This window comes from Myotis nattereri, assembly GCF_964212035.1.
Source record: "Myotis nattereri genome assembly, chromosome: 2".
NCBI classification, from domain to species: Eukaryota; Metazoa; Chordata; class Mammalia; order Chiroptera; family Vespertilionidae; genus Myotis; species Myotis nattereri.
Genome location: NC_138076.1, coordinates 191078368 through 191101063, shown reverse-complemented (window position 1 = coordinate 191101063; position 22696 = coordinate 191078368). Strand labels below are relative to the sequence as shown.

At 43.7% G+C, this 22696-nt stretch overlaps 1 protein-coding gene across 1 annotated transcript; it reads right to left on the bottom strand.

Annotated features, from left to right (window-relative positions):
* Positions 1-8861: 8861 nt before the first annotated feature.
* Positions 8862-21465, bottom strand: MANSC1 (MANSC domain containing 1). The gene is made up of 4 exons (XM_081114713.1): positions 21092-21465; positions 19304-19623; positions 17218-17358; positions 8862-10296 (listed from the first exon to the last, which is right to left on the bottom strand). The coding sequence occupies exons 2-4, from the start codon at positions 19524-19526 to the stop codon at positions 9407-9409; spliced, it is 1254 nt and encodes a 417-aa protein (XP_080970839.1). The 5' UTR covers positions 19527-19623; positions 21092-21465; the 3' UTR covers positions 8862-9406.
* Positions 21466-22696: the final 1231 nt, after the last annotated feature.

The following is a 22696-nucleotide window of genomic DNA, read 5'->3' as shown; positions in this document are numbered from 1 at the left end:
GAAAAATAATTACTATGGTTGGTATAACTGTGCCTAGGGCTTGAAGTTCATACACTGGGGCTAAACAGCAATTACTAGCTGCCTATATCTTACTTTTTAGTTCATGAGCTGGGTGGAGTTGAGCTTCTTAAACCTATAAGTAAACAAGTCTGGGACGCAGGACCCAATACAGATAGCAGCGAAAGGTGTGGGCATGTTCTCCTAGATTTGAGTAAAGGGCATAAAAATCAGGAAGGAAATTCCCTTCTTTTTTCCCCAGAGGGTACTACCTTATCACATTGAAAATTTGAAGGTAAATATTTAAAATCCTCCTGTATGTTTCAAATGTGTTATGGAGTGTAGAGCCAATTAGATTAAGATGTGATTCATAATCTGTATGTGTAATTGCTTCTTAATAATAAAATGTATGATGTTTGTTAATGTTATGATTTAAGGCTTAAGAGAAGAAAGTGACCTCTGCTTTGGCTCCCTCCTCCCGCAGAGACAAAGCAATGAAAGCAGTGACGCCTCATTTTACAGGCTGTGTATGCAGGTGTGGTGCAGGGAAGGTGGTGCTGCCCCAGGTGAGAAAGCCTTGCCCGAAGGCCAAACAACCAGAATGTCCCTATGAGTCCCCCTTGCCCTACGCGCCTGCAGGTCTGGAGGGAATGTGTGCCCAGGTCCTTACTGAATAATTTCTAGACTGGGTCCATTAGACAAAATGTCCCTGAGGAACATATAAATTCTTCCCTCTCTCCATCCCCCTCCCTATTTCATGAGTAGAGAAAGCAATAACTACAATAACACTAAATAGTGACTTCGATTTATTTCTAGTAGTGGGCTCTCTGCTGAGTATTTCTTCTCCCATATTTTATTTAATTCCTATCATAACCCTGTAAGGTAGAAATGAGCATCAAGTCATTTGGCTGAACTGAGTATGTCTGAGCTAGGTTAACAGGTGTGTCTCTGAAACCGGGTTTTCCCACTTTTCCAAGACCCCGTGAGTTGAAGGACTATCGTATGCTCTGGTTCCTAACTGCCTCAGATCACCCACGATTCCAAAACTCGTGGGATTGGTGCCTGGGCCCTTCTGCTGTGTCTCCCTGTTGCCCACAGTCTCTTTGGCCCCTTCTAATCAGCTGCCAGTTGTTTGCCCCACTCCAGCTTGAGCTGACCCTCAGGATCTACTGTGACTTGGTTACAGGGGTGAGAGTCCACCTGCCTTTCCCCCGTAGGCTTATCTTTTGGTCTTGGCACATTCCCCAAGTCTTATGTCCTAAGCCCTGCACCTGTGTCCAGGCCAATGCGTTCTGCCTATTCTCACAGGTATGCCTGATTTCTGGCCTATCTTGGTTGTAGTCAGGGCTCTGTGTTTATGAAGGAGAGGACTTTTCAGACTCCAGACTCATTACTGGATATTTAAGCAGTGGGTATACACGTTTTTACACTTACATGTGCTGTAGCAAATGCTTTTTCTAAAAAAAAAAGGAAACATTTTCAAAACTCCAGTTCACTAGGTGGAAATTCAAAGGCTTATGCCACGGTCTTCCTTTTCACCCTGCTAACATGCCTTCCAAAATACCTGCCTGACCGGGTTCTCTTACAAACATTAAGCCCCTTATCCTCAAAAACAAAGGACGAGCCAGGCTAGACAGATAGGAATTCTCAGCCTATTCATGAGGGAGCTGAAATGGGGGTGGAGGAGTAGCGGTGGGGGAGGGGGTGTGTGTCCTGATGGCTAGGCCAGTGGTAGGTCCATTGATTTTGGAGAGTAAAAATGGTTGGTTCAGCAATCTGTCTTCCAAATTTGCTGCTTCTAAAAGTGACTCAAAGATATACAAGGTACAAGCTACTCCCAAGGCTACTTAGGCAGGACCCCTCCCAACTTTTATTTTTCAATTCTATATAATAAACGGCTAATATGCAAATTATCCCCTTGGGAATTCGACCAACCGGGAGTTCGACCACTCGCTATGACGTGCGCTGACCATCACCACCAGGGGGCAAGATGGAATGAAGGACGGCCCCAGCCGGCAGCCGGAAGGCCCCGATTTGCTCTTATCACCAGCCAGGCCTGGGTACCCTACCCATGCATGAATTTCGTGCACCGGGCCTCTAGTGAGAGAATAAAAACCCAAGCAAACAATGGCCAGCCCACATATGACAGCGGAACTCTGACCCACAGCCTCTGCTGCCATCAGCTGAAGAAGTCTAACCACTTGGCTTCCAACTCAGGATCTCTGTCCCCTTTCTGTCCAGGTCTAACCTGAGAAAACCAAAGATACTTCTCAAATCAACCACATAAGATGCCAGTTTCTAGGTAACCCATCTCCACCTTCCCCAGGCCAGCAACCTTCAATCAGGGCATACCTCCAACACCCACCCCTCCATCCCTACCCCTAGAAAGCTTCCCCACTCCTCTGCTTGGCTTGAGTCTCTACCCAATGCAAGTGATGGTGGCTGACTCCCTTACTAAAGCAAGCCCGGAATGAATAGCCTCTGTGCTCCTTTGGCTTGTCTCCGTTTATTCCACACCACTGAGTGAATAATGAAGGGCGCGATAGAGCCAAGTTATGAAAAAAGCACCAGTTACCGAACATTTGTCAAGTGCTTTACAATCACTTTAGCATGCCTTGTAAACACCTTGTGAAATACCGACATCCCCATTTTAGAGCTGAAAAAATTGAGAAGGAGATGAAGTGATTTGCCCAGAGCTGGGATCTGAACATAAGCCCCCTGTGTTTGAGGTCTGTTGTTTATCCACCCCGCTCGGCTACACTTTGGAACCATTACCATTTTAAAGCATTTCACTCTGGGTTAAGTGAATATTAAGGAGTCGGTCCCATTTCAGTCTGGCAGGCGCTAAAGTATTGTTTTTAGTTTGTTTTTCTAAGTTTTGGTAGACGACATATGGGCTCCATTAGCTTCACCATGTAGCGCAATTTCGAGGATGGTTTCTTTTCCAAAATATTTTCACCGTCATTTAACATTTTAAAGTTCAGCACACACCATCCACCCCTGATACTTGTTTTTCTCAGAATGTGCCCTTTCCCTCTCCACTGCAGAGGGGAGGAGGGAGGTCAGAAATCCAGCCCAGGGGTATGTTGGGTTTTTGTGGCTGGGTGGGGTGGGGGAGGGTGAATATCACCAGTGCTCATGCTGGACAAAGTCCTCCCGATGCGAGAGATTCCCTTCTTCTAAAAGATAAGAAGCCGAGCCTTAGATGGCTCATGATGTGGACTGAAGGGGATGGGAAATAAAAAGGAGGTAGCAGAACCTGACTTGAGCATGAGAATGGCTGCCTGGGAGGCAGGGTCAGGCGGGAGAGAATGATTCTTTCTAGCTCCTTACTGTCTGCAAAACTGCAGCTGTCTTGGTTCCTGTCTACCTTGGGGCATCCGAAAAGAAGGCTGTGTGACAGCAGCCTTTGTGCCGCTGTCCCTGATCAACCCAGCGTGAAACACCCTATGGTTTGTTAGGGGACACTGGCTAAGGCTGGTAAATTTAGCCCCATGTATAGGTTCATGAAATATGAAGCAATAACATCCATTTGCTGGCGAATGGTTCATCTGCCCGGTCCCCTCTCATTGACTAACTCCCCCGCACTCACTCACTCACTCAAGAGTTTATGCATCAGCTCCAGATTCTATTTCTTCTATATTATCTTTTCAGATTTTCTTGTGTTGGATTTAAAAAACAAAAACAAAAAACTTATCATGAGCCCAGCTGGCATGGCTCAGTGGTTGAGCATCGACCTATTAACCAGGAGGTCACAGTTCAATTCCCAGAAGGGGCACATGCCTGGATTGGGAGTTTCATCCCCAGTGTGGGGCCTGCAGGGGCCCAATCAATGGTTCTCTCTCATCATTGATGTTTCTCTCTCTCTCTCTCTCTCTCTCTCTCTCTCTCTCTCTCTCTCTCTCTCTGAAATCAATAAAAATATGTATTTTTAAAAAAGAAAAAAAAGCTTATCATGCATATGCCTGTAAAAAAGGCCTGCAAAGGTGTGTAACTGGCTATGTGTTGTAAGAGCTGGCAAGGGTTTCCTTTTTTCCTCTGAGGGTGCGAGTGAGTGGCTTTCAGTGACCGTGAGAAAAAGCGACATCTCTGAGGAGACGGTACCTCAAAAGCAGAGCGTGGCCATTCTTGTGTCTCCCCATTTCCCGTTGAAGCCAAGCCTCTGAAGGCAGAGGGGATGCTGGAGGAAGCACAGGCCTCAGGGCCTGAGGAGTTGAGGGTGGTGTTAGGAAGAGAGAGGGGAAGAAGAACAGGAGGCATGAGGGGTCCCATCCAGAGGCCAGACCTACGACGGGCCCACCACTCCTACCTTTTCTAATTCTTGTCTGGCTGCATTTGGGCTTCCGCTCATCCCATGAAAGAGGGGCCAGGAACCTTAGAGTTTAGCCCTCTATAAGATGTTAAAACTAACAGATGTTTACTGCTCACCTATTGAATGCAAGGGCCGGCGGGAGCTGTCACAGCGGTAAAAGCAAAGACGGAGAGGCAGGGACGAGGCTGGGCGAGGCCTCCAATTCTCTGAGCTGTATCTTTCTTACCCTTCCTGCTCAGAGCCGCAGGTGGCAAACAACAACTGACACCAGCCAGTCAAAGGAAATGCAAGAGGACGTTCTACTCTCCCAGGTACTTCCAATATTGCTGAAGAGACAAATTATCCACCTGGAAAACTGCAAGCGAGTGTAAAGTTGCATAGGTCCTTTGATAAGGACAGTATTTGCATGTAATTATTAAAACAGAATTCAATGTCTCATGTCCCCATTTTCTATTATTTAAATGTAAGTGGATTTCTCATCAAAAGAAGATGAAAAACAAATGTTTACTAAAGACATTATAAATTAGGTTATATACAATGAGATTGAAAATCAAAATTGGACACATACCTACACCTACACAATGTCTGGGTGCGTGTTGCTCGGTGCATTATTTCCACGTCTCTGCTCATGGTCGTACCGTGTGGTGGAAAGAATATTGAATCAAAAGGCTGGAGCTCTAGGTTTTAGTTTTGACTCCTTTGCTAACTAACATCATAATTTAGGGACACACAACTTAGAATCTGAGCCTTACATTGGCTATAAGAGTGCTCTAAAAGTTACCTTAAAATTAACCAAAAATAAGGGGTCACCTGCAATACTCTCAACAATAAAAATAGATTTTAAAAATAAACAAATAATATGAGAACACAAGTGAAAACATTCTGTCAGCTCACCCTCTCTATAGGCTAAGTAAATTGTGCTCTAAGGAAAGAAATAAACAAAATCAAATACCAGTACTTATCTACTGGTTCCTCAGCACATGGTCTTAGTTAAGTGTATATACTTTATCACTGTGCACTTGGATTGTATCCTATTCTCTTAAAAAATGCATATAAGTGGGGGTTTTAACTGGATTTTCTCTGCATGATATAGAAGCTGTTGCATGTACAGCCGATCGCATTACTGCTCATTGCTGAAAGGAATGAACTTCACCAAACAGGTTTTAAAATTCATTTATGATCATTTATGGAGCGTCTCCTATGTGCCAGGCACACTATTAAGTATGGGAGAATCAGAGAAATATTGCTCTCTAATATATCACAGTCTAGCGGTGTAACATATAAACTGATATGTTAGAAGATACCATGGAAGTGTCTTGCTAGTGGTGCAAATCAAGAGCCATGCCAGAAATCCGGGAGGATTATACATCTCCAGGGAGACTCTGGGAAGACAGTGATGGAGGTGATGTTTGAGCTGAGTCTTGAAAGGTGAGTGGACGTTGGCCAGGTGAACGAGGGGAAGGGCATTTATAAGCAGAGGGAATGGCATGGCTCGTGAAGGCGCCTGGCACATTTGAAAAACAGAGAACAGGGGTGTAGAACTACAGCCCCAGGGCCTAGATTGAACCTGCAACCAAGGTATGTGCCCTTGGCTGGGAATCAAACCCAAGACCCTTTCGTCCACAGGCTGGCGCTCTGACCACTGAGAAAACTGGTCAGGGAGAAAAGCATTTTTGAAAGGGAATAAATAATATTTGGTAAACACTGGATGTGGAGGCTGAAGAGGAGAGAGAAGTAGATTAGACTTTGGCGTTGCTCAGTACCAGGGAGACTGGGGAGATGGTGGAACTGTTAATTGAGGGGTGAGAAGCTGGGGTCAGGATGGGTTCTCTATTTTGGTGTACCTCCAACTAATGAGTGGCCATTGACTTTGGCACAGGTGGTCAGTGACCAAACAAGAAACAGGATGTCAGCAAATGAAAAAGTACAGGAAGCCCATCCCAGAATGAGACCACTGATCCCTCAATTTTCATGCTTTGGTTCAAGGTATCATTCAATTCAACAAAATTTCAAAGCTGCTGTCTAGAATATGTCTGATCTACTGCAAACCTCTTTTTTTTTTTTTTTTTTTTGGCTATTCTGTTATCATTCCAGTTATAAGAATGCAAAGAATGAGAACTCTGGAGCCAGATTATCTGGGCAAATGACCTCGAACAAGTCACTTAACCTCTCTGTGCCTCAGTTTACTAATCTGCAAAATAAGCATAAAAATTCTTGCCCAGCCAGTGTGACTCAGTGGTTGAGCATCGACCCATACACAAAGAAGTTACCAGTTCGATTCCCGGTCAGGGCACATGCCCAGATTGCAGGCTCAATCCCCAGTGGGGGCCAGGCAGGAGGCAGCTGATCAGTGATTCTATCTCATCATTGATGTTTCTCTCTCCCTCTCCCGCTCCCCTCCTCTCTAAAACCAATAAAAACATATTTTTAAGAAACTCTTCATGAGGTTGTTGTAGGAATGAGTTTGTATATGTAAAAGTGTGCCTAGCACATAGTATACGTTTGCCTCACTATCAATGATAGTTGCATGCAGTAGCTCCAAGTTATCAAGTCCTTACAGCGATCTCTGAAAATACATCCTGCATATCAGATATTGACATTATGAATCATAACAGTAGCAACATTACAGTTAAGTAGCAACGAAAATAATTTTATGGTTGGGGGTCACCACAACCTGAGGAACTGTATTAAAGGGTCGCAGCATGAGGAAGGTTGAGAACCACCTGACCTGTATTCCAAGCAGGAAATAAGGAGTTAGAGGCGAAAGGGGCTTTCTTACTTGTGTGACCCTCATCTATCAAGGAGGATAATCTTTCCCAGAAGCCTCCAGTAGGTTTCCTTTAAGCTAGAAATGGGTCACAGGTCCATCCCTAACTGTACGAGGGGCTGGGAAGGAATCTGACACTTCCAACCTATCACAAATAAGGCAGACGTGGAGCTGGGGGTGGCTGTTGCGTGGATAAACTGTAGTGCCCACCACAACCTGGGAACCAAAGAGTTTCAAGGATGCCTCACTCAGGCAAGGCTCACTGAGAAACAAGAATGCAGCGGTATTCATCCAGGGTGGCTGTGTTCTTCAGGGCTCATTCTCTTTTTTAAGAATCGCCTTTTAACCCAGGTGACTATCTTCCATTAACCATGGAGAGAGAATATTTTCTGAGCAGGGGGAACCATTGTAGTGTACTCACCTGTACTAGGCTGTCACCGTCCCTTTTCACAAGCCAAAGGAGAGAGCTCATAGTTCAGAGCACCTTGTCTAAAAGTTCGGCTAAAGCTTAGCCGCTAAGTCACTGTTACAGTTCTTTAAAAGAACACAAATGCAGGCTTCTTTCCCCTCTGATGTCCCCTTGCAGCAGTCTCATCCGCTGTGTGAGGAGAGCTAGTCCACCTCTTAGAAGCAGGTCCTAAATCCAACGGTTCCCCTACAATCTACATCCGTCCCCAGTCACTGCCAGAGTTTGGCCCCATAGCATTTCTCATCTGGACTACAGCTAGGGCCTCAGGTCTGGGCTCCCCATCAAGTTTCCATCTCGAAGAAGACTGTACGCAGCAAGGAGATGGAGCGGTCCAAGAGAAGCAGGAGAAAGCTCTTAAAAACACCCACAGAAAAGCCTTATTTCCACGATTTAGTTCCATCAAAAAGGAGGGGGGGGGGATTTAAAAATTCTGAGGCTCTTAGTTACTAATCTGATTCTGGCCTACAGGTGGCTGTTCAATAAATGCTTGTTAAATTAAATTGATTCAAGGTGTTATTTATTCAACCTACTTAAAGCTTATGTAAACCCCTTGGAGATTTGTGTCAAACTGTTAAGTTGGAAAATATGTGAAAAATACTATTTTCAGTAGACTAGCTTTCCTCTTAATGAGCTTTATGAGCTTAGTATAAGCCAGGGGGGAGGAGGGGGAGGATAGGGTTCCAGGAGAGGGGACTGGAAGGAAGAGTTGAGGAAAGAGGAAAGCCTGTTTCTATCATTTCCTACATTTGCCTTCCTTGCTATACTTATTAGCCACCTACTGCCCTCTAGTGTTCACTGTGTAAAGTTCTCACCTGAATTCCATTTTATCACCGGGAAGAGACCAAACCTCTGCTTTTGCAGATGTCAAACTGACCTAGGTGGCCTCCTGGCTTCTTAGTGGCCCACTGTAACTTGTCTGGCAAACTCTGTATATTAAAAGCATTTCTCAGACATTTCAATAACTAATCAATGAAAGTTAAACACACTAATCCTTGAATAAAAATTGTAAGTGCTATCTATTATTTCCAATGTTACTACAAATAAAGCCAAAAAATGAGTGTCGGTCAAGTTTAGATAAGGATTTATAAAGAATATGGTTAAGTTCTAAATTTAAGAAAATTCCTATATTATTATTATTATTTTTAAAAGTAAATTAAAATAGATCCACAGTAGATTTGGGCATCAGAACTGACTTACCATTGTCTCCATGTAGCCTAATATTTTGCTAGAATTCTCCCAAAGGAACCTCTTTGCTCACTGATGAGAAAAGGGGGAGGGGAATTTTCATTTTAATTTAGAACACATATTTTCATCATTTAATCATTTACTGGTGGGAATAAATGGAAAGTTATCCAGCTGGGCATATGACTTACAAGAACATTACTGAGTAACAAAAGATTTATTCAAATATTTAATTGGAGGGAAATACATCTGGAATAAGTTTCATTGGTATACATATGAAAGGAAAGTAAATCCATTAGAATTAATATCATAAGTAGATGACTTTATCTGGAACTAAAAATATTAACAAATTGGAGACTAGAAGTCCTAACCATTTTCTCCCCCATCCCTCAAAAACAAACAAACAAAAAAAATAGTCATTTTTCAAATTTATATGGCAATTATACATTATTCCTTTAAGTAAAGCTTTGTTTTCAGCTAATATTTTAGAGACAGATCACTCCAATCACCTAATTTGCTTTCTTTTCCCCCTTAAAAAAAAAGAAAAAAAGAAAGTGGTAGGTGGCTCTTGACCTCCTTTAAAATACCTTCAAAAATCCTAGGATCAGCGAGTTAGTAGAAACTCACTGCGTTTGGGCTACTAGGAACCACATGAATTAAGAGACATGTAGTTTTGTTCTTAGATGTCAACATAGATCCCATTGATCAAATAATCAAGTCTCGAGTAACGTTTCCTACGGAGGGATTCCAAGAGCATTCTGCCCAAGAGGACAAGGCCTATTGTGAGGAACAGAACGCCAAAGAGCAGGGTCCCAATGAGGAGCCACTTTTCGTATGGGAGGCCGGGCTGACTCTCCAAAACACCGCGCTGGGAGGAGCCGCCTAAACTGGTCTTTTCATTTTCCTGGGGAGCAGTTTTCTTCATAGCAGGAGAACCCGCATTTGGCAAAAGACCTGTAGCAGGGTTAGGGACCTGCTCTGTGGTCACAGTTAGGTTGGAAATTTCTCTAAAGGGCGCCGTTTCTGGTGGGCCTTTCAAGTCTGTAGGTGCCTGAGAGATGGTGGTTAGAACTGCTGTGGTAGTCATGTGAGCTTGAGGTGTAACCACTGCACGTGTCAGAATGGTAGAGGTGACTGCGGGAGGCTGAGACCTGACTGTCGCTGCAGGCGGAGCTGTGGTGGCCGCCTGTGGTTGGGAAGACACAGACGATGTGGCTGGAGCACGGGTGGGGAAGAGAGCCCGGGGCTCTGGAGAGGCGGAGGCGGTATGTAGAGCAGCAGCAGCTACTGTAGTGGGGACTGTCGTCACATTTTCAGGCAGCAGATGACCTATTCTTTGTCCTGAGGAAAACTGGGAGCTCTGAGAATGCCCTTTTTCTTGATAAAGAGGGGACGGTGTACTCACTGGGCCAATCTTGAGTAGTTTCTCCACGTGATCTGAGGCTCCAAACTTCTGAGAAAATGTATCTCTCCATAAGGTACCTGTGGGCTTTGAATAACCTGTTGGATGAGGGGGTATGGGGGTGGCTCTCTGGCTCAGCAACTCAGGTTTGCCCAATGATGGAAAATCTGGAAATGACAAGAAAATATAAGGGAGACTTAAATGTATAAGGTAGGTTAAAAAAGACAAACATAGGCACTTGTTCAGTAAGTCCCACACTGCGGATACTTGACATTTCTTTGAAACTTGTGCAAAATGGAGAAATACAAACTGCTAAATCAGAACCTCTCCACCAGACGCTGTGGTTTATTGCTAGGGTGATGGGACCGAGGAGAAGGGAATGTGTGGAGGAGGGTCAGGCAAACAAAGGGAGAGGTGAGAGGAGCAGGGACTCGAAGAGGACCTCAGCACGGGCAGCAGGAGATGTAGGAAGATGGAGACGCCTTAGAGGCCAAGGCCATGGAAGAAGGCTGGGCCAGGTGATGTGGCAGAGGGACCGGGAGGGAGGCTGCCCGTGTGAGGCCAGAGCGCCTGCAGGTGGTGCCAGCTGGGATGTGATAACAACTGGGGAGCAAGCAATCCCTGGAGAGATTAACAGTGGGGACAGGGACAGGCAAGAAAGGTGGGTGGAGGCCATGGGACAACGGGGAAAGGAGGCGGAATCCTCGCGATTTGCTTTGCCAAGGGGGAATGGGGAGGAGAACAGGGGGTTTTGGTCTCCTCAGGAGGCAGGGAGAAGGCAGGGAGGCCAAAGCAGTTGATGACATTTTTCAATTAAAAATTTTTTTTTTCAGCACCACACTCAGGGGAGAGAGGCAACCTGGGAGATTTAATTTTGGCTCTCCAATATTAAAATTTTAGAGCCAGTACCTCAGCTTCTGAGGATGATGAGCCCTTATTTGAAATCATGATGGCCACATAAAGAGCAGAAAATCACACAGTCCTAATTCCTACTGAAGAGGAACCAGCCTCAGGCCCTCCTCACGCATGAGAAGGCTTAGAATGGTGCTTAGTCACACACGCCATTCATCACCGCTCAGACTGCAAAAGGTCTGTTAAAGCAATCAGGACGGGAATGATCCTCTGCTGGTTAACTAATCAGTTCACTTTGGTGAGAACCGCAGAAAACACAAGGAGGGAAGCAAAGGGATTTCCTAGCCTTTGCTGATCAACTCTCCCCTGTGCTCCCCTCATGGTGGTTTCTAAATGAGCTCTCACTCTCCTCTGCCCTAACAAACAGATCCCGAGGCAACTTCAGGTCTGTAATGTCTGTGACCACGCTAAGCCTCACACCTCTAAGAGGTCCCTTGGAACTGGCACATATTGATCCTTCTAGGATAGGGGTTTGCAGCCTATGGTATGCGGCCCGAATCTGGGCTGTCGCCTGTCTTTATATGGTTTGTGCACGAAGCATGGCTTCTACATTTTTAAGTGGCTAAGAAATAATATTTTGTGACATGTGAAAATGACATGGAATTCAAATTTCAGTGTTCATAAAGTTTTATGGGCACACAACTATGTTCATTTGTTTACATATTGTCTATCACTGCTTTCCGACTACAAAGACAGAGGTGACTAAGTAGGACAGATTGTGTGTGACCTACAAAAACTAAAATACTGGCCTGACTGAAAAAAGTTTGTAGACACCTGCTCAAGGATATTGTGCTTTCCTCTAAAATAGAATTGAGTTGCCTGGAATTCTCCTTTCCCCCAACAATGCTGAAGAAAAGAGTTTCTGCTGCAGGTGACATCATATTCATAGACACAGCATCCCCATGAAATAAACAGCATCTCTATGCTTAGGTAGGATCAGATATTTGAAAAAAAAAACACCCAGCAGTACTTAACATATTTCATCTTAAAATTTCAAAAAAAAAAAAAAGATTAAGGAAGTGCTCTGTGATATATGTGAACTCCGAACTTAAATAAGGCCATTGACAGAAATGACCAAAACAGCTGTTTCTTTCCCAAGAAAGCAAGCATCCTATATAGTAAAAGGCTAATATGCAAATTGACTAAATGGCAGAACGACCAGTTGCTATGACATGCACTGACCATCAGGGAGCAGACACTCAAGGCAGGAGCTGCTCCCTGGTGATAAGATTCATCTATTGGCAAAGATCCTAGAAACACACAGGGATCCTGCACACCTTGTTCACTGACCTCACCCACTTAAGTTTCTCTCAGTCATGGAGAGACAGGCCACAGAGGGAGTTGGGAAACAGTTCTGTGCCCTCAACCCCTCTTTTGATTTTCATTTTTAAGTGACTTCACTAGGTAAAAACGTTACGTACTGATTATTACTTGAAAACCAGCTGAGCAAAGACTCCCAATTTATTCTACTTTGGAATTCCCCTATTCCAGTCCTTGGTAGACATGATAGCCCACAAGCTGACAAAAATTTAATGATGCCAAGCTGCAATAGTTTTATAGGATGAGTAGAATGCACTGCCATCTTTCAAACTTTCAGTCTGTAAATATTAGTCAATCATTGATAGGAAATAGAGCTCATCCAGAAACACACCACCAACCAGGCATTTAATTTCGCTCCAAACAGGAGGTAGATAATTTACTTCTATGGGTAATCTCAATCCATCAACATGGGCAGATTCATAAACTGAATGACACACACAACTTGTAAACATCCTGTAAAATATAAACAGTCCACTGCACACTATGTCTGGGATTGGAGCCACTTTGCACCTAGCTATTAATCAACCTGCTCTGGGCTGGTGACACCCCCTGGTGGCTACCAGAGGAACTGTTTGATTCTAATTCCACCTCATTGCCTTTACACTAGCCCTTAAAAGATTTACGCACACGCCAAGTTCCCTTTTCTCTCATTTCCATTGGAGAGAATCTTTACCGTACACCCCCTCTTTTACAATACATGCATTATAAAAGCAACAACATTACCGAAGTATTATAAAAATGAAAATAAATTCAACTATAATTTCTGTTATGTTCCAGCCACTATTAACATGTCTGTATACCTTTAGTTTTTTTTTTTCATGTAATTGAAAAACTGAATGTTTTTCACCAGAAATTTAAATGAATTTGTTTATTTTTACACCTCAAACTTATGTTTTAGTGTCTGCATCATATTCCCTCAAGTGGACCCATCATATTTTCCACCCAACCATACTCTGGCAGCTGAACATTTATGCTGCTTCTAGTTTTTCATTTTTTAGACTAATTATACAGTAAACAGCTTCACACCAATAGTTTTTTTCTTGTTTTGATACTGTTTCTTTAGTGTAGATTTTATGGAAGTAGAATTGCTGGGTTAAAGTTACCTATATATTTTAAATATTCTGCTTTACATGTGAAATAGACAATAGACCAAGGGAACACACACGGACAGTGGGAGAAAGGACAGCATGAGAAGAGGTAGTGTGAAGGGATAACAGAGGAGGAATGTGATGGCCCAGCTTCTACATGACGGGAGCCCCTGAGGGGGAAGAGCAAACGTTCCAATCCATGTCTTGAGCCCGACCTCTTTGGAAACTCAGACTGGAATATCCAGTTCCTGTGGACTCCACCCCTGGGTGTCTAACAGGCTCTGCAATGTCCCAGGTGGTCAAGCAGGAACAGTGAGAAGCCATGTCCACCCCACACTGCAGGTCCCCTGTGTTGTTAGCCAAGACCATATATAAACAGGCAGGGGAAGTGAAGGAGCCACACTGGCCACTCCCTGGCCACTGAAGCCCCCAAAGGGGGGGAGGAGGACAAACACTGTCCATGCAAGGTACAGTCTTGAGTGTTCTGAGAAACCAAATCTGTTCTATACCATCCACAGTCATTTAAAAATTATTGTTTTTACAAATTGTGGTAAAATACACATACAACTGACCAAGTGAACCCTTTTCAAGTGCACAGTTTGGTGGCAATGAGTATATTCACACCATTGTGCAACCATCATCAGCAGCCATCTCCAGAGCTTTTTTTCATCTTGCAAAATGGAAATTTTGTATCTTAACATGCCAGTCTTTTTAGATTTGGGCTCACATCGCGATTATTATTTAAACAAATACTCTGTTTAAGGGAATGTTTGATATATCAGGTTTTCCTGGTTCATGAACAAAACTCAGACACAGCCCCACCCAGGGAATGAAGCAGAGTCAGTGCCCAGGGGCCCTGAGCAGTATCATTCCCCAAAGTACTTCACATGCAACGTGATACAGTCAGGAGAGAGAGAGCCCTTGACTGCACTTTCCCTCCCAACCCTGAAGCCACTTCTCAAATCTTCCTCAGCTCAGTAGATGGTGCCACCATCCACCTAGACCAGCCGTGGGCAAACTACGGCCCATTTGAAATGAATAAAACTAAAAAAAAAAAAAAAGACCGTACCCTTTTATGTAATGATGTTTACTTTGAATTTATATTAGTTCACACAAACACTCCATCCATGCTTTTGTTCTGGCCCTCCGGTCCAGTTTAAGAACCCATTGTGGCCCTCGAGTCAAAAAGTTTGCCCACCCCTGACCTAGACACTCAAGACAAAAGCTAGGACTCAGCTTCAATGCTTTTCTTTTTCTTTTTAAAAAAATATTTTTATTGATTTCAGGAAGGAAAGGAGAGGGAGAGAGAGATAGAAACATCAATGATGAGAGAGAATCATTGGTCGGCTGCCTCCTGCACTTCCCCCCAGTGGGGATCGAGCCCGCAACCGGGCATGTGCTCTTGACCTGAATCGAACCCAGGACCCTTCAGTCCACAGGACTCCTCTATCCACTGAGCAAAACAGGCTAGGGCAGCTTGTCTTTTTCTTGTCCCCCACATCCATGCCAGCAGCAAGTCCTTTTAACTCTTCCTCTGAAACAGCCCCTATGTCTCCTTCTCTCCATCTCCTCTACCACCTCCCTGGTCCACCATGCCATGGCCTTCCACATGCATCTCACTCCCACTTCCTACCCAGTCTTCCCACTTTCCCTCTTGCTGCTGGGTCATTGTCCATTCCCAATACAGCCATCACAGTGAGCTTTGAGAAATCACCTTTAAAACACCATATTCCGCCGGCTGGTGTGGTTCAGTGGTTGAGCATCAACCTATGAACCAGGAGGTCAGGGTTTGATTCCTGGTCAGGGTACATGCCCGGGTTGTGGACTTGATCCCCAGTAGGGGACATGCAGGAGGCAGCCAATCAGTGATTCTCTCTCATCGTTGATGTTTCTCTTCCTCTCCCTTCCTCTCTCTGAAATAAATAAAAACATATTAAAACAAAAACAAAAACAGAAAACAACCACGTTCCATACCTGCTTAAAAACTTCCAAAGGTGCCCTAGCTGGTTTGGCTCAGTAGATAGAGTGTTGGACTGTGGACTAAAGGGTCCCAGGTTTGATTCCAGCCAAGGACACATGCCTGGGTTGCGGGGCGGGCAAGAGGCAGTCAATCAATGATTCTCTCTCATCATTGATGTTTCTATCTCTCTATCCCTCTCCCTTCCTCTCTGAAATCAATAAAAATCTTTTTTTAAAGAAACAAAACTTCCAATGGTTTCCCATTATAAACTTAAAATAAAAACATCCTACCCTACTCTGGCTTACAAAGCTTTATGTGATCTCTCTGTCTTTCCTACTTCGGGCATATCACTCTTTATGACCACGGTTCACTATGAGTCAGCCAACTGGAATATTGAAACAGGCTATTTCCGCTCCCTGGAAGGTCTTGCCATGATCTTTTCGCATCTGGGTCCTTACTGCTCAGATCTCAGTTTAGGGTTACTTCTTCACAGATGCTTCCTCTGATCACCTAATCCAGAGGGTCCACTCAGGGATTATCTATTACATTATCTTAGCTTAATTATCTGCATTGCACTTGTGTTACAGTTTTCTTGATTATTTATTTACTAGAGGCCCAGTGCATGATATTTGTGCACTGGGGGGAAGGGGGTCCCCTCAGCCTGGCCTGCACCCTTTAGCAGTCCAGGAGCCCCTCAGGGGATGTCCAACAGACAGCCTGACTGGGCCTAAGCTGTCAGTCGGACATCCTTAGCTCTGCTGCAGAGGTGGGAGTGGCTCCCACCACTGCCACTGTGCTGGTCAGCCGTCAGCCGTCAGCCTGGCTTGTGGCTGGGTGGCACTCCCCCTGTGGGAGTGCACTGACCACCACAGAGCAGCTCCTGCATTGAGTGTCTGCCCCCTGGTGGTCATTTTGTGTCATAGCAACCGGTCATTCCACCGTTTCAGTCGATTTGCATATTGCCCTTTTATTATATAGGATTATGGTTATTGTCTCTGTCTCAGAAGTGAGAAACTTGTTTTCTATATTTAGTGCTGTATCCTTGTATTCCTAGGGCGTAAAAAAGTGCTTGGCGCACAGATGATACTAAATAATACATGTTGTTTATTGAATAAAGAAAATAATATTAATAATCCAAGGTATAATAACAAAAGCTTTCAAGGAAATTTAATACTGAAAGCATTTCATCCTGAAAAATTAAGTCAAATTCTCACCAAGATATATCCAAATAATTATGTTATTAATTATTTTAGTTTATTTTCTGTATTCTGAAGAAATATTTAAGTTCCATGTGCATGGAGACTATATTTCCAATGCATTGCACAGAATTTATGACATGGTAGATGCTCAATTAATATTTTTGAATGAACTTCTCTACAGGTCTACACAACAAAATCCACTGAGTTTGATTTCAGATCATGTGACTATAAAATATTCTAACCTAATGACAAATATACTAGAATTCTGTATAGTCACACAGGTCTTAACCCTTTCAAAACACTTATTCCTGTGCTGCTGACATTGATCTAAGAGGTGTTTTAAAATGTTTCCTGAAAAGTCTGTGCACCTTTTATCTCAAGAAAGTAAAAACAAAACAAAAAAACCTTATCACCCAGAGGTCTTCCACTGGAAAAAAAGCTGTTTGGTTTAAAAGCTGAACTGCAAATCATGAGATTTCCTGGTGTGCCTCTATATTTGTGACCTCTTTTGGCAGTTTTACTTAGACTCTTTTGCAGAAAATCTTTCACACGAACCAGACCCTTAAATAATTCCAATCACAAAAGAAAAAAGAACAATGTTCTCGTTACCTTTAATTATCCTGTAAGTCATAAGACCCTTTGCTGGTTTCAGTGGGCAGGCTTCCTCGCTGGGACAGAAAAACAGGTAGCAGTTGGGTTGTCTAGTTGTTTTTCGAGTATCGAAGATCACCAAGTTACACGCTTTGTCCCCTGCAATGAAAGGTTCATAAGCATTATTGTGAAATAGGATTTTCTAAAGAGTACAGCAAGCAGGAAGAACCTCATTTATTCTGGTGTCCAACACAAACACTTTTGTTCCCTTGCTTGCTGACTGCTGAATCATTTCCTTTTCCTTAGGTTAGCCACTAGAAGCAACGTTTAAAGACATTGGATTAAAAACCTGAATTAAGGTAATTTTGGCAAAACCAATTTGTTAAAAATATATTTTTTAATTGATTTCAGAGAGGAAGGGAGAGGGAGAGAGATAGAAATATCAGTGATGAGAGAGAATCATTGAACGGCTCCCTCCTGCACACCCCCTACTGGAGACTGAGCCTGCAACCAGGGCATGTGCCCTTGACCAGAATTCAACCTGGGACCCTTCAGTCCACAGGCCGACACTCTATCCACTGAGCCAAACTAGCTAGGACTGGCAAAACCAATTTTTAACAGTGCATTTAACTATTTAGAAATAAACCTTCCATTTGCTAAAATATACCCACCAAAAAAATATATAGAAACACTGACTGTGCAATCTTTATACAACTCACAGTTGAGTTGGGACTTAAGAAATGGATCTAACCCTAATGATTTCATATAGCTCCTGTATCCTGAGGCGTCTCACACACATGTGAAGGCATGAGCCAGGTGTCCTTGAATGGAGTCAGTAAATTCAGCATCATACATAATATGTCTCCTTCCACAAAGAATCTGAGTAGGATATGGAATGCAAAGACCATTTTTTATTTTTATCAGTGCCATTCTTCTTTTGGTTCTTTTTTAGTATTTCTTTTATTTCTTGCCGTTTTTGCTTTTCTGTTTTCTTTCCTCACTTTTCACTCTTAACTTTCATTGCTGGCTTCTCTTTCTCTTACGTTCTCTCTAATTATCATGGCCTACAGTTGGCTTTGACCTCAATCTGGTATAGTCTCACATCTTGGCCTGTGACCCTTCGGCCAAGTTGAAGGTTAAGAGGCATGTAGGCTAATTATTTAAAATGCACGTTCTTGAGGGAATTATGCTAAGTGAAATAAGTCAGACGGAAAAGGACAAGAACCGGATGTTATCACTCATATGTGGGATATAAAACAAAAAGCAACAAAAAACAGTCCCGTCCCCCCCAAAATCAACTCATAGATACAGAAAACCGAATGGTAGTTACCAGAGGGGAACAGGAATGGAGAGGACAAAGGGGGTAAAGGGAATCAAATATATGGTGATGAAAAGATAGTCCTTCCTTCCCTCCTATATCACAACCATTATAGAGAGAAAAGGAAGTAAAGATCTAAGAGAAAACAGGATTTTGTTGGCTAATAAATCAAGTAAGAATCACTTGTCCAACGTTCACTAGCTCTTCTAGGCTCTGAGGGCAAGGCCTTGTCCATCTTGCTCATTTGTTTTATCTCCAGCAAGGCATTAGGTGCTCAATAAATTTAGGTGGGTGTTTTTGGTTTTTTTTTTTTTCATTTATGGAATTAGGGCCGGTTCATAAACAACTGAACAACATTGTTTCACTTAGACATATACTCCTCTTTTCAGGTAATAGGTCTGGAGCCTAAATTATGCAAAGGCATGGTTTAAACCTGTGTGTGGCCTTACTTTCCTTCAGTGTCATATGAATGGCAGCTAAGCATTTAAATAGCGTTTTTGTTTCAATATCCCAGGTACCTGTTAGAACCTAACACTGGTGGTTCTCCACCTTTTTATACTCAAACACCTGAGTAATACACACACACACACACACACACACACATCAGTAACTCTGACACAGCTTAGGGGAGGAGAGGGCACACCTGTGCAACCTTGCCTGGGTGATTTTGTCACCTACCTTTCCACCTCATTGAGAATCACTAATATAAACTGTTGGGCCATGTCAACCAGTCACTTATGTCACAAAACACATGGAATAAAGGGTTGTCAAGGGACTATTACTTACCTGATATGTTTTTTGTTGAACAGCAAGAATTAACGCAGTCTTCCTGAGTTAATGTATGTATGGGCTCATTGCCTCTGATTCCCTTAGTAAGAGATGACTGGATGTCAATGACCACATCTTCTAGACTCTGGGTAGGACAATGATGACTGGCAGACAGCCTGACTGTCAGGAAACCAATGATTATAAAAGCGTAGGTCAAGCGCCATTCTTCCCTGAAGAACATTTTAAATTTCACGATTAAAGTCCTCAAAGGTCAAGGATAACCCTTCCTGTGGTCTTAGTTTGCATCCAGAAGATTGCGTGGATGATGGAATTTCTCTCTAGACCAAAAAGAAAATCATTAGTGAGTTTTGTTTCTTTTAGCAAATCTAGAAAAGATACATTTCATTTCCTTTAAGTTGATGTCAATGACTTACAATTCATAGGGCAAAAATAAACAAGTATTTTTATTCATATCACTTCTAAAAGATTTGAGACAACCTTTTGTTTAAAAACTTGGCAAATAACTAATAAACACAAACACATATACTATCCTGTCACTGCTTAAAAGCTGGCGAGTGTTTGTGAAGAAAGAGGTACAAACAGTAGGCCTGCCTCTGAGTTTTAGAATCCTTCCTCTTCTTGCCTCTCATTGTTTTATCTCCAAACAAACTGTGGTACATCCATACAATGAAATATTACTCAGGGATAAAAAGAAATGAACTATCAAACTACAAAAAGACATAGAGGAACCTTAATTGCATATTGCTGAGTGAAAGAAGCCAGTCTGAAAGGTATAATTCCAACTATATGACATTCTGGAGGAAGCAAAACTACATTGACAGTAAAAAAAAAAAAAAATCAGTGGAGCACAGGAGACTTTTAGGGCAGTGAAACTATTCTATATGATACTGTAATGATGGGAACATATCATTATTTTTGTCAAGATCCATAGAACTGTACGATACAAAGAGTGAACTCTAATGTAAACAGATACTTTAGTAAGTAAAAAACAAGGAAATAGTTTAAAAACCAAACAAACCAGCACAAGTCAAATAGCTACCTTGTTAACTGTGATGTCCAACTTTTGAAACAATAAAATTATAAGGAATACTTATATTTCTCACATGCCAGTCTCTATGCTAAGCTGTGTTCTCCCTATGCAACATCGTTGTAGCTCCTGGACAGCGAGAAGTACTGAAGAATTTATCTCATTAAAAATACTCAACAACTATTAGATACGTTAATCTTCTATGCCATTGTTATTTAGGCCTTCGAGGCCTAAAGTCAAGTTCAATCTTGTTGAAAGATGCGAGGGAAAAGGATATAGGTGGGCATGAGAAGAAGTGCCTGAGCTTTAATGCCTAATTACTATAGTCAAACATACGTGCACATAACTACTTCAAATATTGGAAATCATTTTACTCACAGCATCATCTAATCTATCACCACACACACACACACCTACAGAGTAGACAATTAGTAGGTTTGATAATGAATACGGGACACAAATCATACAAGAAAAAAAAAAAAGGAGAAGTTCCCTTCCGTGGAGGACATGTTTGTCGCTCACTAAACTATTCTGCGGGTCCTGACGACGACGCGGGGCCGGTGCCATCTGCGACAGGTGCGGCCGGCCGGCCTGGAGAGCCTGCGGGGGACACGCAGCGCCGCCAGGATCCGGGTCAGCCTCCGGCGCGCAGCCCGCTCCCCCGCCTGCTCCAGGGCGGGTGCAGGAGCCTCGCCCCAGGCCGGGAGGGGTGGCGAGGCTGCCGGGGGCAGGTCGGGAGGAGGGTGGGACGCCTTTACCTGGCGGCGAGGGGACCCCGGAGCCTCTGGGTCCACCCGTGCGTGGACGGCTCCCACGCGCTTGCGGGGAAGCGGCGGCGACTCCGCGCGAGGGTCTCGGTGTGCACAGCGGGGGATGCTCCGCAGCTCCCACCGGCCCAGCTGGTGTGTGGTTCGCAAGTTCCTGCTTCCGTCGCAGCAGCCGAAAGTTGGCGGGGGGAGGCGGGGGGAGGGTACATTCCGGCCCGGCAACCCGGACCTGCTTCCCAGCCCCTGCGGGCGCGGTCCTCCGGTACAGGCGCGAGAGGCGAGCCTCTCCTGGCGGCGGCTCCAGCTCCGGGCGACCGCGCTGAGCCGGGGAAAGAGCCCTCGTCCCACGCGCCCCCGCCCCACTCACCCACGCGCGCGCCCGAGGCCAGGGGCACGGTGAGGGGGCGTGGGCGCGGGCGCGAACCTCGTGGTTGCCTGAGGGTCTGCAGCTGCACCTGCTGGCTTCCCAGGGCCAGAGAATGCATATACACAGGATGAAAGTCAAACTACCAAAATGTATATACAGTGAAAAGTCTGCTTCTCGCCCCCCTGTGTCCTAATCTAGTTCCCGGCCCCAGAGGCAACCACTGAGCGCAGATTCTCCACGTTCAAGAATTTACAGTGCATTCTATCCGGGGCATAGATATGAGAACCTATTTCGATAACTAGAGGCACGGAGGGTCCTCAGAGTTAAAGGAAAAAAGTTTAAACATTCAAGATTGACATTATGGTAAATGATAAAATTAAACACCCTTCTCTTGATAAGAGTTCAACTTGCATTTTTCTTCTTCTATTTAGCTAATCCTGAGAGTTGTCCATTTATGAGTTAAATATTTTGGGCAACTCAGGGAAGATATTTGGGGTTCTGCAGGATTTATTGTATACAGGTATGGATGGAATTGGAGAGCGTTATGCTAAGTGAAATAAGCCAGTCAATGAAAGAAAAATACAACACGATCTCACTCATTTATGGATAATAAAGACCATTATAAACTAATGAACAAAAATAGATACAGAGGCAGAGCAGCCTCAAACAGACTGTCAAACTACAGCCGGAAGGCTGGGGGGAGTTGGGGGGTGGGAGGAGGAGAGGTAAGAGATCAACAGAAGGACTTGTATGCATGCATATAAGCATAATCAATGGACATAAGACACTGGGGGGTAGGGGAGGATAGGGGATTGTCAAGGGGGAAATAAAAGGAGACATATGTAATACTCTTTGTAATACTTTAAGCAATAAAAAAAGAGAAAATGTAAAAAATAAAATAAAATAAAATGGTGTCTGTTACAGTTGTTAAAATGATATCCCTGCCCTAACCGGTTTGGCTCAGTGCATAGAGCGTCGGCCTGTGGACTCAAGGGTCCTAGGGTTCGATTCTGGTCAAGGGCATGTACCTTGGTTGCAGGCACATCCCAGTGGGGAGTGTGCAGGAGGCAGCTGATCGATGTCTCTCTCTCTCTCATCAATGTTTCTAACTCTTTACCCCTCTCCCTTCCTCACTGTAAAAAATCAATAAAAAATATATTTAAAAAAATGATATCCCTAACATTTAGCATGGTGACTGGTACTTAGTGGGTACTCAGTAAATAGTTAAC